An 18,703-nucleotide genomic window follows, 5' to 3' on the forward strand; every position below is an offset into this window, starting at 1 on the left:
TAATGTTCAACTGCAGGCTTCACCTTCCTCTTCAGCCAGCTGACATCAGGAACAGGATCCCCACAGTCATGAACTACTCTATATCCAACACCTCGAATGAAAAGGGGGGGGGAACCACTTACCATAAAAGCCAAGTCAACCAGGTGAAACTTGCCTGTGCACTGAATTAACAAATAATTTACTGAGTTTTATTCCCCTGCATATTTTTAACGGATAAGTTCACCTTCGGAACATATTACATGTTCCACCCATTTTTAGGGTGGAACGTGTAACATGTTTCAGCATCTGCAGCCTCTCCTCCCTCCCTGTGATAGTGGAAGGGGATCTTCTCACCATGCCCGCTGTAACAATTTGAAAAGAATGCACCTGTACAGTGCTCCGCCCACACACCCGCATCATTCATTCACAGCTTCCTGTGAATGAATGCCTACAAGTACCATCAGCCATTGCAGCTGACGACTTATTGTTCTCAATGACCTGCAAAGATGCTGGTGAGCACCCTTGTAGTCCTCTGAGCTTCCTGTATGAGGTACGGGCAGAGAGCTAGCCTGAGAGTTTTCAGAAGCCTGAGATTGCACCCATTATCTGCTGACCACGGGTGCAATGCTCTGCAGGATCCTTAGAAAAAAAACAATACTTGCACATTCTTTTACCTGCAATAAAAAGTGCATTTATTATTTCTTTTCAAAACATAAGTGTAGTCTTTAAAATTTGTACCCCAACACTTGCAGCTTAGAACTTTCAACGCTGCTGGCTCCTGCTCACTCAGTGCTGCTTCCCTAAACATCTGGTTTTAACAGGAGAGTTAGCAGTGGACAGTGCAGTTTTAAACCAATCTGTTAACTAGGAGAAGGGAGGAGGAAGGAGGAGGGATAAGCAGGGAGTGCCTTGTTTTTATTATAGCACAGGGTCACAACTCTAGTGCCTGCATACAAGGGTGGCTCCATAGGATGCTGCAAGACAAAGGAGTCACCTGGAAACTGGAAACCTGGAGCAACAGACACAGTACCAACTTAAATTGGAACAAAGGCAAGGAGAAAACAATAAAGAAGCTGTACACTCAATAAGAGATAAATTAGCTGCTGAAAGTGCTTACAAACTGAGTGTTTAAAAGATAAGTTTACCTTTGGGAACATGTTACATATTCCACCTGTTTTTAGTAACATGTAACATGTTCCCAATGCTGCAGCTGCTGCCCTCTTCCCCCCCCAGACAAAAGTACAGGGAGAAGTTCTCCGTACTAGCTGTTACTTTTTAAAAACACACCCACATGACTGTGTCATGCATTCATAGTGTTCTGTGAATGAATGAACCACAACTCCTGCCAGCCTAAGCGGCTGTCGGCTTGTAGTTCTCAATGAACTACCACGGAGCTGTGGAGCCCCTTGGTAGTTCATTAAATCTTCCTGTCAGTATATCTCCGTATGGAAGCAGATATACTGACAGGTCTGCAGGAGACCTGCATGGCACCAGCAATCTGCTGATCACTGGTACCATGCTTTACAGGCTCCTGCAACCAAAAATAATAAATGCACATTTTTTTACCTGCAAAAAAAATATTTATTTATTATTTTTGGACAAAAGGTGGGCTTATCCTTTTATATCGGTTTAAAGTGTATGTAAACACTAACAAAGAGCTTCTATTTATTGATTATTTGCTCTGTTAAATATACAACTGAGGACTGTAAATTCAAATGTCAGAAATTCAGAAATGTCTTTTGCACATGTTATTTCAAGTAGTCCACTTAGCCTTCCTAGTTGTGATCTTGGGAATACAGAATGATTAGTGTCTACCTTGTGGAGATGAGAGAGTGGGTGGGATTAAGTAGTTTGGGAAAAGACAATTGGATGGGGCGGTCATCTTCCAAGCTCACAACAGGACTTAGCAGCTGAGTGCATTTCTGGCAGATCAACAGGCACTGGATTTTTCTGTGCTTCTCTGGCCTTTAAAGTTTTGTAACGTGCATATATTGCAGAGATGTACCACATACTGTATTTTTTTTTTTTATTTTGCTCTGACAAACACTTTAATTTTCTACAAATGGGGAGAAGTAATCATTTAATAGAGGCAGAGACTTTCCAAAATGTTAGAAAATCTCTTGTAACATTTGCAGCTTAGAAATTCTCCTTCATGCTTCAAAGGAAATAGCTACACACCATTGTCTGATTCTTCAACCTCCTGAAGTCTAAGCCAGGGGCGGACTGACCAATTGGAAACTCGGGCACTGCCTGAGGGCTCGGGGTCAGTAGGGGGCCCCATGAGATGCCCCTGGTACCTTTTTCATAGGCTTTTTTGAGTTTGGGCAAGCTCACAGGGGCCACATTATCCCCTATTGCCCGGGGGCCCCATGAGTTGTCAGTCCACCTCTGGTCTAAGCATATACTCCAGAGATCTATTGTTTTCTTCATTGCACGTTGGAAGAAAATGATGTATCTTCCTTGAAGTAGAACAGCAAATATGCAAATGTAGTACCCCACATACTTACAAACTACATGTATACTACTATGTATACATTTTTTCACCCAAATTCCATACAATTTCACTCTGAAAAAACACATTTTTCAAATTAAATCCCATTAAATGTGTGTGAATCTTGGGTGAAAACATTTCTTAACATACCTGCGCTCAGCCCCTTTAATACTACATTTTAAAAGGAAAGTATACCGTATATAATGAAGAGCTTAGAGGCTCCAATCAGAAGAGAGAGCTAGAGTCATGTCTTGTCATGTGTCAGAACAGGGAATGCTGCCATTGCCTCATAATAAATGGACATATTTTTAATTTGTTCAGGAATGCTCATCTACTTTGAAAGCTTGTGGCTGTTTCAGCGATTCCACCCTGATGTTGTTTCATTTGGCAGAGGACTCATTCACTTTATCACATGCTGCTTGAATAAAAACTAAACAGCTTCTGATGACTTAATTTTAATCTGAAGTACATTTGCTTTTGAATTATATGTGACATAATGAAACCCCAAAAGGCCTTGATAATAGAGTACAAAGTACAAAATATTCAGGCAAAGTGCGGTAACCTGCAGCAACCAATAAGAATTCATGATACTAAAGGCAGATCATCACAAAATTGACTCTGATTGGTTGCTATGTGTAATGGACTGTTCTCTGCAATGTTTTATTGAATTGGCTCTCATTCACACACTGCCTGATGTTCTAAATAAATACTTTTTATGTTTAAATGTACAAATGTACAAAAAAGTATACAATATGTAGAAAAAGATATTTCCCTTTCTGAACAATCCACTTGGTGAAACATGTACAAGTACAGTACGTGTTCCTGGAATAGTAACACATTTTATCCCTAGAGAGGAGGCAGATTTATTTTAACATTTTTCAACGTTCCACTGTGATTGGCAGTCTCTACATAGGAAGAAACTTGGGAATTCCAGGAACTTTAATAGAGGTCAGCAAAAGCTATGTGTGCTGTATGGGAAAAACGTCTTACTCTACTTTATTAACACAAAGTGGACGTTATCCTCTTTATGAGCAGTTACCACTACACACAGTGGGGGCCCTACTGAGCAATATAGAGTGGGGGATTCTAGATGCATGTATACAGAACATTATTGAAAAACAATAGGGCCAGCACTCACACAGTAGTATTTTCCCATTTTTTTATCAGTAGTACTTACTGGAAAAATCTAGCGGAACACAGTCTATAGAAACATCCAGGTGTCCAGGAATCACTTGTAGCTTGGTCTTTTCTGGTCTGTGACAGACAAGGGATAAATATCACTGTGAGTATTTGTAATGTTAGGTGTTTGATCTCAGAACTGAATGATCAGATCCTGAAGAGATCTAAAATTACCTGCCACTGATCATCTTAAAGTGGACTTTCACTCAATTGATGCTCTAGACATCACTGTACTCTCCCTCTGCTCAGCAATCAAAAACAGATTTTCTTTTTCATTTGTTTACCTTTTTTTATATTGTTTTGTACTACAGGCCTGCCTACTGGGTTGTGCATGTCACATATCACCGCCAGATACAGAAACAGGGACCTAAAGGGGCCAGTTGGTGGAGCCAGAGTGCATCCTCTAGACTCAATTGCACAAACCCAAATGTACTTTTCCTTTAACAGTCCCTGTCCATTACTGGTGTGACCATCCCCTGCTGGGTGCCACTCTTCAGCCATCTTCACTGGCCAGTGAGGTATGTCGTCACTCCTGCGCAAGTGCATGAGTCAGTAATCCTGGCTTACATGGACCGTACAGGCGATGTAAGCTAAGCTGTGCATGTGCAACTTAGTGTACATGGTGGAGAATACAGCAAGCAGGCAGACAGGTGTATTTTATTGCAGAAGAGAGACTGCATGTCTATTGTCTAAGAGCCTGCTTGTTTGCAGTATGTGGCAGTGGAACTTTAGTTTCGCTTCAAGTTAATTTGTGATGAACCTAAGGAAACTGAATATATAGGTGTTTTAGGTCTTCTAACATAGTACTAGTGAAATCACACAATCAAAGAGAGTAGACAAAAAACATTTACTAATAACAGATGACAGGTTACAGAAAATAGCAATCTTAGTTCTCATTCTTAGGGTCAGTCTGTCTCAGTGAGAGCACCCAAATCGTGTTTCCACTACTTTCACCAACGAGTGAGTATCATGGCGAGTCCAAGTTTGGAAGAAATTGTGCAAGGATAGGCAGCTATCTACCCAGTGGTGTATTTAGATTTTGTGCTGCCCTAGGCAAAACAAAAATCGGCACCCCCCCACAGAGAGAGCCTGACATTGACCAACAACACCCCTGGCTCTCACCCAAGACAGCCTTCCACTACCACTGCCCCCCGTACACCAGCCACCATCCCCCATGCCGAGAGAGAGAAAGACACTCACCTTCACTCCGGACATCCCCAGGAACAAGAGCCGGGCTGTGCATATACTGTCATGAAATCGGCAGCCTCTCTTGAAACCCACCAGGTCCCCATGCTGCGTGTGTTCCTTCTCCTGAGGGGCAGTGCTTTCCCGCCTGAAAAATGCTGCCCTAGGCAAATGCCTTGTGGTAAATACACCCCTGTATCTACATGCCCTTTCATTCTTGTGGAAATATCTTGCCAACTGAAAACCAGCCTAAGGAGAACTATGACTAACCATTCCAGAAAGAATAAATCAAACAGATGTAACAGGCCAGACAAGCACATACTTCCTGTATTCATCCAGCAACTTGAGCAGGTCTTCAATGGAAAGTTTGCTGCTGTCCTGTTTGTAAAGAGGAGAAAACTTCCCTTCGATGTCCAGCGTCCCCTGAGTGTCCTTGAATACTGGCCTTAAAAAAAACACAATCATTTACACTCAAAAAAAAAAAACCCATTATGGGTTAAACATCTAGTTTTCTGAATGCTACAAAGCTTATAATTTCCTACTGACTTACATATTGCATTTTAATTTCCTAAATAGAATAATTACATAATATGCATTTAATACGAGGTGCTTCAATGACATTTAGTTTGCAGAGCACACTGGTATTTCTTATCAGATAGCAGTGTTCGCCTTTTGACTCTCAGTCTAGATGAAAATGAAGACAGCCCCATGTGAGGTGCTGTAATCTTTAATTATGGAACTTAACACTGACATTTCAGGGCCACGCTAAACCCCTTCATCACAGTGACAGACTGTGAGGTAATCCTCCTGCCTGCACTGGAACAAATGTAAAGTTCCCATGGGTTAAAATTATGTCTCATTCTGGCAGTGCCCTTTGACAATAGGCAGTCCTAAATGCCTGTACTTCCTGTGGGATCTCCTTTAGGCAGCCCACAGATTACGCGATTTTCTTTCCTTCTACCATGGGAGGAAGGAAAGAAAATTGCTTGATTCCTCCATCAACAATGAATCCCATCACTGCTGGCACCTATAGCTGCCAGCACTGATTTCATGAAAAAAATATGACAGGCTGGCTGTACTAAAGCCGATCGACTTTAGTACAACCGGCCTGCCCATAGTTGGATTGAATCTATGCCAGTCCCTGCTGAACTGGACGAGATTTGCTCCGTCTATGACCGTCTTGCAAAATGCAGAGTAATAACAAGGATCTTGTTGTTCTAGGCCAATTCCTCTAGTGCTTTATTATAACAGCAAAGGACCAAGCAACCTCTGATGCCCATGAGCCATTTTACAGTTCTGCATACCAGCCAATGGCATTTCACAGAATTAAAAAACAATTACCTTGCAGCCCAGGCAAATGGCATCCTGTAATGTCCAAGGCGACTACATACTTGTTTAGCTATTTTGTGCACTTTCTGTGCTGTCTGAGAAAAAGAAAAAGAAGAATATAAATGCATAATACACAAGCCTGGAGCTTCAATAAATTTCCCTGTAGCTGTGGTCAAACACTTTAAACAGTTTCTATTGGTCTGAGTCTCTTCATATGCTGAGAACCAAATGTAAATGAGAATATATATATAAATTGGCAGATGATGGAAAGGTTTTATTGCGATCGGTGTCCACACTGGGGAGACTCAATCTCTTTATTTGTCCTGGTGACCATTGTCACTAAGACAGAAAGGCATGGAAAATCCTTATTACCTTTTGTATCACTTGACCCTCCCTTTTAGATTGTACATTCTAAGAAGCAGGGCCCTCTGATTCCTTCTGTATTGATTTCTATTGTAACTGTACCAGGGGCGGACTGACCATTTGGAAACTTGGGCATTGCCCAAGGGGCCGGGATCAGTAGAGGGCCCCATGAGATGCCCCTGGTACCTTTTTCATAGGCTTTTTTGAGTTTGGGCAAGGACACAGGGGCCCCATGATCCCCTATTGCCCAGGGGCCCCATGAGTTGTCAGTCTGCCCCTGAACTGTACTGTCTTCCCTCATGTTGTAAAGCACTGCGCAAACTGTTGGTGCTATATATATCCAATATAATAATATTTCAAAAATGTACAGGTGTGACCAGAGCAAGTGGTGAGGCAAAACTGCTTAAGAGTACAGCTTGTCATATGCTGAACGAAAGTTGGTTTTCAATGCACCAGAATTCTTGGCACCCTGTCAGAATTAAGATGTTAAGCATATGTTTCTAAGCTATTACAAGCTTATTGAAACTGGCCTTTAGAGTCTTTGCTGTGATCTTGGAGGATCTTCATGAATTAATTACTTTACAGTACAAGCACATAGAGAAGTCAGAATGGATAGTTCTACAGCTCTTTGACTGCAGGCTAAGAATATGTAAATAATCTAATATCAATAGTCTGGACACACATGAGCTCACATTTAGGGTCCTATACATTCAGGCATGTATGCCCAGAACACAGCTACCTAGCATTCTGGGCATACTGAAAGTCCCTGAATGCAAAGGGCCCTACACATGAATACCACTCACTACAGCAGCTAGCAGCTGAGTATTTCAGCTTGTGATTGACTTTGACTGGTTGCAGTCAGCAATACTGCACCTGTCCTTCCAGGAGTGCACAAAAATGGCAGCATTGGATGCAAGGGACTAAATGCCCAATGTGTATGTGGCCTAAATCCAAAGAACTGACATGAAATGCAAGCTATTCTATAAAAAAACGACATGATTATCATTTACCTTGTCACACTGCTACTCTCCAAAAATAAGCAAAGATACATTTACTTTTCAAGCAAAGGAATCAGATGTGGTAAATAATATTTTGCTGTATACACTTACAAACCTTCTGATAGAAGACCTGCACTTTATGTATAAGTGTCCTTTATTTATATACATAACTTTCATTCCCCCAGTATAGCTAGAAAGGAAATGCTTGTTTAAACAGGAAGATATTCATTTGATGCAAAGGAAGTTATTGAATAACAGCAAGGAAGGAAGCTCATCAGTGTAAGAATCTATTCATAAACAATGAAGTGAAATAATTAATTCACTTGCTAACAAATCATAGGCTTTCTGGAAAAATCTGCAGTTCACAATATTACCTTAGTTGGGTCAGAATTCTTGATGTACGGCTCTGCACAATGTGTGATATTCCCCTGTAATACTTTTTCCACACGAGCTACCAGGAAAATCTCAGGATGTGGATTTGTTACTGAAAATATTCCCTAAAACCAAGAGAAAGAAACATATGAGTAGAAATATGTAATCTCCCCTCCACTCTGTCAAACAGCAGGGTTATAACAAATTACATTTATATAGTAACTATTGTCCCCTGAATATCTGATTTTACTGCTACAGTGGGGAAAATAATTATTTGATCTCCTGCAGATTTTGTAAGTTTGCCTACTAACAAAGAAATGAAGGGTCTATCATTTTTATCATAGGTGTTTTATAAATGATAGAGACAGAATTTAAAAAATCCAGAAAAAACACGATACAAATGTTATAAATTGAGTTGCAGTTCCGTGAGTAAAATAAGTATTTGATCCCCAAACAAAACATGACTTAGTACTTGGTGGTGAAACCCTTGTTGGCAAACACTGAGGTAAGACATTTCTTGTAGTTGGTTATCAGGTTTGCACACATCTCAGGAGGGATTTTGATCCACTCTTCTTTACAGATCTTCTCTAAATCCTTAAGGTTTCTTGTCTGTGACTTAGCAACTCAAAATTTCAGCTCCCTCCATAAATTTTCTATAGGATTACGGTCTGGAGACTGGCTAGGCCATTGCATGACCTTAATGTTCTTCTTCTTGAGCCACTCCTTTGTTGCCTTGGCGGTATGTTTTGGGTCAATGTCATGCTGGAAGACTCATCCATGACCCATCTGCAGTATTCTGGCTGAGGGAAGAAGGTTCTCATCCAAGGTTTTACAATACATGGCCCCATCTATTGGCCCCTCAATGCTGCAAAGTCAGCATGTACCTTTAGCAGAGAAACAGCCCCAAAGCATAATGTTTCCACCTCCGTGCATGACTGTAAGGATGGTGTTCTTAGGGTCATACTCAGCATTTTTCTTCCTCCAAACACAGCGGGTCGAGCTAATGCCAAAGAGCTTAATTTTGGTCTCATCTGACCACAGCACTTTCTCCCAATCCTTCCCTTAATCATTTAGATGTTCACTGACAAACTTCAGATGGGCCTGTACATGTGCCTTATTGAGGAGGGGGACCCTGCAGGCACTTTTAACTCATGGTGGAGTATTCTGTTACCAATGGTTTAGTTGGTGAGAATGGTCCTAACTGCCTTGAGATCATTCACAAGCTCTTCCCATGTTGGGAATCTGGGCCGATTCCTCACTTTTCTCATGATTATCCTTAGCCCATGAGGCGAAAACTTGCATGGAGCTCCAGACCGAGGGCAATTGATGATTATTTTGTATTTCTTTCATTTGTGAATAATCGCTTCAACAGTTGTCTCCTCACCAAGCTTCTTGCTGATAGTCTTGAAGGCTATTCCAGCCTTGTGCAGGTCTACAATCTTGTCCCTGACGTCCTTTGTGAGGTTTGAATGGAAGAAAGATTCTGTGGACAGGTGTCCTTTATATACATAACATGTTGTCATTAGGAGCACCTTCTTAAACTGACAGGACTAATCTTTGTACCGCATGAGCACATAGCCAGTCTGTTAGAGCCAGAATTGTTGGTTGGTAGGGGATCAAATAGTTATTTTACGCACTAAACTGCTACTCAATTTATAACATTTGTATCATGTGTTTCTTCTCAATGTTTGGGTTGATATTCTGTCTCTCATTTAAAATACACCTATGATAAAAATGATAAGACTCTTCATTTCTTTGCAAGTGGGCAAACCTACAAAATCTGCAGGCGATCAAATAATGATGTTCCACACTGTATATACTACTGCCATTAAATGGGAAAAAAGAGTGGAATATACAGTAATCTCACCGATCTGCTATAGTAAATTCTAATCTGATTCGTGCCAATAATGACTATTTTAATTAGTTTAGTAAGGCTAGCCATTTATAAATCACAGATTCCCTCATCCACACATGGATGGCGGAATCTCCCCTGCCCGCTATTGTATTCTGACAGTCACTTTTCCTGCAGCTGTCAAATACCCAAACAGTGACTGAGCACCTGATTGGCTGCAGTCACAAAACATAATCAACATTTGACCAAGTTGCTTTTTCTCTGCAACAGAAATCCAGTTCCCTTTCAGTTTTTGCCTTTCACAGCTCCAAACATCTCACTGATACCATCCTTCCTATATGCGTTGGACATACAGGTAGACTTTTCATGCAAAGGTCCTGATTTATCAAGCCTCTAAAGCATTTAATGCATCCTCAATAATTCTTAAAGCATGTTAAAATGACATGTGATAATACTGGAGGACAGGCCACTTTAGCATAAATATAATTTTAAACATTGTTTCCAATATTTTTAAATCTGCACCTTTCATTAACCAGTTGAGGACACTGGATGTGCTACACACATCCAAATAAAAATAATGATCATAGTATGCAGGACGTGTGTAGCACGTCCAGTCCTTCTGCCCCTCTGCTGCATTCTTCCCTCCCAATTGTCCTCAATTGTCAGCTCTGAAAATGAGCCGGGAGTTGCTGTTTAAATACAGCAGCTCCAGCAGTTAGAGTTATAAAAATAATAACTCTGAATCCATGTTTATCAACACAGTTCAGACACTAAATGAAGAAGTACAAAGTAAGGACACTTTCACACAGGGCAGACTCCGCCTGTGATCCGTTTGCTCAGCAGGGGATCTGTTCTCTGATCAGGAGGACTACATAAGGTGCATCTGCACATAAAGACCCTTCACATGTTGGGGATGGGGGGTGCTGTGTATCATAAACTAGAGACAACACTGAGGCAGCACTTCTGACAGTAGAAGCAAAACACTGTGTGAAAGGAGAGGAGGACAAGAGGTCTTGATTAACCTCCCTGGCGGTATGATTATTTCTGATTTTTGGTGCTGAAAGCAGTACCATTTCTTTACATGGAAATATGTTTTTTGTTTATTGTAGGCCTGTAATTTTTAGGAATAACTCACTGAAATCTGTCCGAACAAGAGTCTAGTAAACATCCCGGGTATGATAAAATTTGAAACACGAAATCATAAATTATAATATAATAAATAATCATAAAAATAATAATATAATAATAATAAATTGAATTCAATAATATAATCAAACCAAAAACACTGAAATTTGAAATATAGCGCCAAGTGTCGCAAAATCGTTTTCAGTGTCTGATGACGAATTTCCCCACGAATCATTATCACTCAATTCTGCAAGTGGTTCTGATTTACTATCGCTGTTCTCTAGCTGGTCTAAAACCGCTTTTGACCTAAAGGGACGCTTCTCAGTTTCCAGGCAGAAAGAAAAGTAAAAATGTAGGCAGGGCACAGGACAAAGCACTAGGGACAAAATGTATGTGAAATGGTTTGTTACAGTAATGGTATACTATGTGATTTTAGTGAATGTCACTTTTTGTCATTTTTGAATCTCCCGCTGTTCCGTCCCCCGTACGTCCCGACACTCACAGGGGACGGAACCCAGATGACAGATGCCGGCATCCGCTGGATTACATTGCCGGGGACACTGCAGGAGGGACATCGCGAGAGCGCAGGACAAGGTAAGTGATCGAGGGATCGTGGAGCAGTGCCACATAGTATTCCCGAGTGTAGCTCGGGGTTACCGCTTGTGGTACTGAAACTTTACCCCAAGCTACACTACCGCCAGGGAGGCTACGGAGTGATCTGCGCATGCTCCAAAATGCATCACTGCCCCCTCCTGATGTCAGTTCCGTGCATTCCACAGCAGGACTGGATGAGCAGAGGCCATCTTGGCACTGCACAGTAAACTCCTCCTGCAGCTGCTGGCCGGCACAGCGAGAAGAGAACACGACAGGAGCCCTGCACAGGAATACTTACAGTATGATGAGCCTCAATTTATCCAGTATCTTTTAAGTGTTTTTAATTGTTTCTTCTGAATAAACAAATGGAATTATTACACTTAGAAGCACCTTCTTTTCCTCTTCTCGTTTCATACAGATATCTGTTTGCTGATCCCCCGCTGACCAGGCAAATGACAGGTACATATCTGCTCTGCTTATGTGGACACAGACACAGCTTGCTCTCCTCTATGGGCAGTCAGATGTAAATGGACCGGCTATCCGGTTACACCCAACTGCCATCTGATCCAGCCAGAAAAAGGGGAACAGATCCCTGTTCCATTTGTTTTTGCCAAATTGATGGTAGATGGTAGAGCAGAATCGAGGGTCTGGTCAGGTTTGTCTGGAAAATGGACAGGCTGTCCAACTGTGTGAATGGGGCTCTGTTTCATTTATCTGCAGATCAAAGGAATAAATGTCTTTTGTAGATGCTGTCAATTAAAGGGTCAGTTCACCTTTTCAGAAGAAATTAAAAGGTGAGCTAACACTGTATACCCTCCCCATCTCCCCAGTCCTTGCTGCAGTCACCTCAGTGAGATATGAGCAGTCATCATGCACACAGCCGATCTAGGGATTTTAAGTCTCCTCTCTTCTTTCTGTGGTGCTTCCAGGAAGGATCAAAGTGATGGTCTGTGTTTGCACTAACCAATCAGAAGAGGGGGTAGTTTAAATTTCTGGACCACTACACTGGCTGCATGAGTACTGACAACTTCTCTCACACAGAAGCAAGCACAGCAGTGTTCAGGGAGAAGGGGCTGAGGGTGTACAGTATTAATTCACCTTTTCATGTCTTAGTTTCTAACTTTTTCAGGTGATCTCACACCTTCTTAAAGCAACCTTAAAATGCAAAAAAAAAAAAAAATTTAGTTTTTTAAAATATTCTATTTAACCCATTATTAATCCTTAGATTACCCTAATCAGCTATTATCTGGCTGCTGGTTGTTATTTATATTTTTATTATTCATTAACAATTAAACTGTTTATTTCTTTTATGTGTGTTTTCTTACTTCTTTTTAGTGTCCCATTTAAAAACGCACAAAAAAAAAAAACTTTATTTCATGTGTAAATGACGTCACAATGCTTTGTACCAGAATCATAATTTTGTGTAATTTTAAACAGGAAAAAATAAAGAATAATAGGTATATGTTTATTCTACAAAAACACTATATTATATATATATATATATATATATATATATATTATTTTTTTTAATGAACACTGGTCAAAAAAAGTGTTTTTTTAGTCTTGTCATTCAATTTTGCAAGACAACATCACAAAAAGAAAACCTTATTTGTCCTTAAAACACAATATATGTATTAATTTGTTAGGTATCTCACCTTAAGTAATGACAAAAATTATTGCCAAGTAAACACATGAATAGCAAAAATGTAAAACTTCTCTGGTGTACAGGTGTGAAAGGGGATGTGGTTAAAATAACACCTCCCATAAAGGTCCTTGTTCAGGTTGTAGAGTGACAACTATCTACCAAATGTGCTGTAGTGTGGACACTTGTGGGGTAGACCAACTCTTGCAGCTTCTGATAATAACATTTAGCACTGTTAAGGTCCTCCTGCAATCTCCTTCACCTTGCTGCTTTTCCTGCGACCTGTTAGAATGACTGCAGCATGAGCAGTGGAGTATCATACTAATTCTGAAACTCCACATCAGTGCTACATACTGTATGTTTGTATAGTTTTACATACTGGCTGCCTGAAAATAAACCTATGGCTAGAAGGCTTCTAATTTATACTGCACTCCACAGCGTTAAAAAAATGCCATTTTAACAAAAGCCCTTTAGCAGCTTTACAGCCATGCTAAGTGCTTACCATTGTCATTCTACTGCTGTTCTTGCTCTCGGTCAGAACCATGTTTGATTAGGTGACATTTCTTTTATGTCACACATTCACGATTGGTGGTGGTGCTCCAGAAATACGCCTCCCTGGTAATCTAACTGGAGGGCTGGTGACTTCAGCTGACTGGTCTAACAGTTATAACTTTGATAATTCACATTAACACAAAGTGGAGACAACTTCTTAAATTGCTTGTTATATCTAATATTCCTAGAACACTATGTTGTTGGATAAGAGGTTCCAAAGCACTATCAGAGACTTGAGCACACCTTACCTCCTTTATGTAGTGAAAGTGAGATTCTGGGATTCCACTAATAAGAGCTCCATTGGTTGACCCACTTCTAGAATCCATGGCTGTATCACAGAAAGGGTTACCCAACATTTCTCTCAGTGCCGGAGGATTGAGATCCACATGGAAGTCAGCAGAAATTTTGCAGTTATTTTTCACATCAAAGAGCGCCAAACTCAAAAAGAACGGCTCCACCTGAAAGGATTACATTTGCATTTACACATTTGAAGCAATACTGTAATAGATAATAAGATGTTAAAATGCAAACAGTCCCTGAACAGTCTATATTGTCCAATCCAACAGCAAAAAGGTTGTCACAAAGGATCTTCATCCTCAAATGAAAAGTTTCTCCTGTCTACCCCTCCTCTGCTCCACTTCCTGAATATCAGCTTTTGTTTGTTTTGTTTACCCTGTTTTTCTGAACAAGGGTTTGGTTCTGCTTCCAATGCACATCATTCGACTAGGCAAATGATGAGTACTGTGCCCGCTGTGCCTCTATGTCCCATATCCCAGGAGACTTTAGTGTTTCTTTCACAGAGGAGGGTGGGGGCGGGTCTAGCGGCGCATCATTGAGAGGCTTGCCAGATGAACCTTTAGGAGCCATGTAGCAGCAAGGGATCAAAACAGTAACTGCTGAGAGTAGGATCTTGGCAAGACAACCCTGGATCTGCTGGGCGGGTGAGTATATGAACTGTGGAGAACCCGCCACAAGAGGAGCCAGGGTTTAAAAAAAAGGTGGGGGGGGAGAGTCAAAGATCCACTTTAAACTATAATTAAACCCAACAACAAAAATGTGATAAATTCTATCCCACTAGTCCTTACATGTGGTAGCGGCATTAGTTATCCTTTTTTCAAGCTTTTTTCATTCATTTTTACCTTGTGATTTTTCAAGTTATATGGTGACACATTTCCTGTCCTACAGTGATAAAAATCACTCACTGTACTGTATTTATGTGTATCAATGTGTCTATGGAGGAACAGTGTTGTCACCCCAGGGAGGAGGTCTTCAGTAGTCCACACAGAGAGCCGGGAACAATGTAATTGTTAGCAGTGGAGCAGAGGCAGAGGGCACAGGAAGTTATCAGCTCACAAGTTTTCTGGCAGGATCAACAGGATTTTTTTGCACTTGTCAAACAGATATAACAAAATGCTTTAAACGTTATATTTACCAGACCAAAAGAGAACGAATACAAAAGTTCACTGTTAGGGATTATATACAGTTTAAAGTCTCACTCCAGGCTTTAGGCCAGCAATACTCCTCCATCCCTTGCTGCCACCAGTAGAGGACCGTAAATTTAGAGTTGCAATGCTGCCCCGAGACCACCGGTTCCCTGCAGCCCCCTTATGATGATGTCAGACCCCACTGTCAGCCATCCAATATGAAAGGTCAAAGAAGTGTCAGATGACCATGGCTTGGAAAGTGGAACTAACGTAAATAGGATATGACAGAATGAATTCGCTCCTGTGCATATCGGATAGAAGATGCAAATGCCGACAAGGGAACACACAGGCACTGGACCATTGAAAAGAGATAAGTACTTTGGATTTTAGTTATGCTTTATGGTAAGTAAAAAGGGGTATTTAGATATGGATTTTTTTTTAATACAGTGATCAGATAGAGGGGGTGGGAGGGATGAGTGGGCTGGGAGTAAAATATATCCTGGAAAGTGGCATTTGATGGAACCACCTTAGAGCTGCTTGAAACTCATCCTGACCCCAAGAAGCTTCATCTCCACCACTCACCAAAGGATAATGTGTAAATATGCAGGGTTTATGTCTCAGCAAGCTTTACTACTCATATACAGAGGTCCAGGGGCGGACTGACCATTTGGAAACTCGGGCACTGCCCAAGGGCTCGGGGTCAGTAGGGGGCCCCATGAGATGCCCCTGGTACCTTTTTCATAGGCTTTTTTGAGTTTGGGCAAGGACACAGGGGCCTCATGATCCCCTATTGCCTGGGGGCCCCATAAGTTGTTAGTCCGCCCCTGCAGAGGTCTTGCCATGTCAGGCAATCAAGGAGTTGCTTAGTACATGTGACAGAGCTTAGCACAGGGATGTTGGAGGTACCTAAAATGCTTCAGAAAAAAACAAATTGCAGTTATGGAAAAGTCCATCAACTTTTATTTGAAAAAAAATAAAATAGAAAAGTCCTTTTTACTGTCACTGTGGTTGTTTCCATCAATTTCCAATTGAAACTTCAATTGTTTGCTTTAAATTGGCAGACTGTTAGAACTATGGGTGGCAGATAGCTGTGAACCATTATATTGCATGTGATTCATTCATATGACTTGAAAGCTTCAGCAAGTTTCCAGTTCACTCATAAGTATTTAGAATACTGTCAGCAACAAAATGCTTTCATCTGCTATATCATCTCTCATACACCAGGATTATAGGGGTTAATTTGCTAAAACTGGAGAGCGCAAAATCTGGTGCAACTCTGCATAGAAACCAATCAGCTTCCAGGTTATATTGCCAAAGCTGAATTGAACACGCTGAAGTTAGAAGCTCATTGGCTACCATGCACAGCTGTACCAGATTCTGAGTGCACCAGTTTTAGTAAATCTCTCCCATCGTGTCTTGATTTAAAGCTACAGATACTATAGCTACAGTGGGGATCGAAAGTTTGGGCACCCCAGCTAAAAATTTGTATTAATGTGCATAAAGAAGCCAAGGAAAGATGGAAAAATCTCCAAAAGGCATCAAATTACAGATTAGACATTCTTATAATATGTCAACAAAAGTTAGATTTTATTTCCATCATTTACACTTTAAAAATAACAGAAAACAAAAAAATGGCATCTGCAAAAGTTTGGGCACCCTGCAGAATTTATAGCATGCACTGCCCCCTTTGCCAAGCTGAGACCTGCCAGTGTCATGGATTGTTCTCAATCATCGTCTGGGAAGACCAGGTGATGTCAATCTCAAAGGTTTGAAATGCCCAGACTCATCTGACCTTGCCCCAACAATCAGCACCATGGGTTCTTCTAAGCAGTTGTCTAGAAAACTGAAACTGAAAATAGTTGACGTTCACAAAGCTGGAGAAGGCTATAAGAAGATAGCAAAGCGTTTTCAGATGTCAATATCCTCTGTTCGGAATGTAATTAAGAAATGGCAGTCATCAGGAACAGTGGAAGTTAAAGCAAGATCTGGAAGACCAAGAAAAATATCAGACAGAACAGCTCGCAGGATTGTGAGAAAAACAATTCAAAACCCACGTTTGACTGCACGATCCCTCCAGAAAGATCTGGCAGACACTGGAGTTGTGGTACACTATTCCACTATAAAGAGATACTTGTACAAATATGGTTTTCATGGAAGAGTCATCAGAAGAAAACCTCTTCTACGTCCTCACCACAAAAATCATCGTTTGAACATATAGACAAGCCTGATGCATTTTGGAAACAAGTTCTGTGGACTGATTAGGTTAAAATTGAACTTTTTGGCCTGAATAAGCAAAGGTACGTTTGGAGAAGAAGGGGCACAGAATTTAATGAAAAGAACCTCTGTCCAACTGTTAAGCATGGGGTTGGATCAATCATGCTTAGGGGTTGTGTTGCAGCCAGTGGCACAGGGAACATCTCACGAGTAGAAGGAAAAATGGATTCAATAAAATTTCAGCAAATTTTGGATGGTAACTTGATGCCATCTGTTAAAAAGCTGAAGTTAAAGAGAGGATGGCTTCTACAAATGGATAATGATCCTAAACACACCTCGAAATCCACGGGGGATTACATCAAGAGGCGTAAACTGAAGGTTTTGCCATGGCCTTCACAATCTCCTGACCTCAACATAATTGAAAATCTATGGATAGACCTTAAAAGAGCAGTGCGTGACAGACAGCCCAGAAATCTCAAAGAACTGGAAGACTTTTGTAAGGAAGAATGGGCAAAGATACCTCAAACAAGAATTAAAAGACTCTTGGCTGGCTACAAAAAGCGTTTACAAGCTGTGATACTTGCCAGAGGGGGCAGTACAAGATATTAACTCTGCAGGGTGCCCAAACTTCTGCAGACGCCATTTTTTTGTTTTGTTATTTTGAAAGTGTAAATGATGGAAATAAAATCTAACTTTTGTTGACATATTATAAGAATGTCTAATCTGTAATTTGATGCCTTTTGGAGATTTTTCCATCTTTCCTTGGCTTCTTTATGCACATTAATACAAATGTTTAGCTGGGGTGCCCAAACTTTCGATCCCCACTGTATATGTACCCTTGATGTGTAATTCATCTTCTACTTCCTCAGAAGCACAACAAACATATTACATACATTATATTGTAGCAGTTTAGGTTTTTATGTTATATAGGAAAACATCATGGGATGAAACTCTTCTTTAATAAAAAGCAGTCATTACCAGAGGGCACAGCTTTGGAGATTTGGGAAGCAATGTCATAACTTGGAAGAAGAAAGTACATACATTTGTCAGGGGTCCTTCTGGATTTTCAGTCACATTTCCAACTAAATTGAAGCTCAGCTCCTGGCAATTCACTAAGAAATGTCGGCCGCTCTTTTCTTCAAATGGTCTTATATCTGGCTCAATCCCAGAGAAATCCAGTCGCTAACAGAAATACAGAGTAAATTTAGATTAATCACAGCTTTTTGCTACAAATTCACACCTGAGGCAAATATTTAAGATAGATAAAAAAATCCAGTTTTTCATTTTTTAAAAGTCAATAAATACACACATCTGGTATTTGTATAGGATTCCTGTCTTCATATCAACCACCTCTATACAGCACCCGTATACAGCAGCCTTGGAGAGGAAGGGCTAATACCCTCA

The 18,703-nt window shown here is 40.7% G+C and overlaps 1 protein-coding gene across 2 annotated transcripts in view; it reads right to left on the reverse strand.

Annotated features, from left to right (window-relative positions):
- Positions 1-18,703, reverse strand: part of DOCK11 (dedicator of cytokinesis 11) — a 318,014-nt gene that overhangs the window by 219,443 nt on the left and 79,868 nt on the right. For both annotated transcript variants that reach the window (XM_089657960.1, XM_089657959.1), the window contains exons 11-16: positions 18,341-18,481; positions 13,910-14,119; positions 7,899-8,021; positions 6,176-6,258; positions 5,157-5,279; positions 3,648-3,724 (exon numbers count right to left, since the gene is read on the reverse strand). In XM_089657960.1, coding sequence (XP_089514086.1) covers positions 3,648-3,724; positions 5,157-5,279; positions 6,176-6,258; positions 7,899-8,021; positions 13,910-14,119; positions 18,341-18,481 — 757 coding nt within the window. The remainder of the gene's footprint in view (positions 1-3,647; positions 3,725-5,156; positions 5,280-6,175; positions 6,259-7,898; positions 8,022-13,909; positions 14,120-18,340; positions 18,482-18,703) is intronic.

The sequence above is a fragment of the Staurois parvus genome, unplaced genomic scaffold (assembly GCF_062004578.1).
Source record: "Staurois parvus isolate SC_StPar_1 unplaced genomic scaffold, SC_StPar_1.0 ptg001045l, whole genome shotgun sequence".
Classification (NCBI taxonomy): domain Eukaryota; kingdom Metazoa; phylum Chordata; class Amphibia; order Anura; family Ranidae; genus Staurois; species Staurois parvus.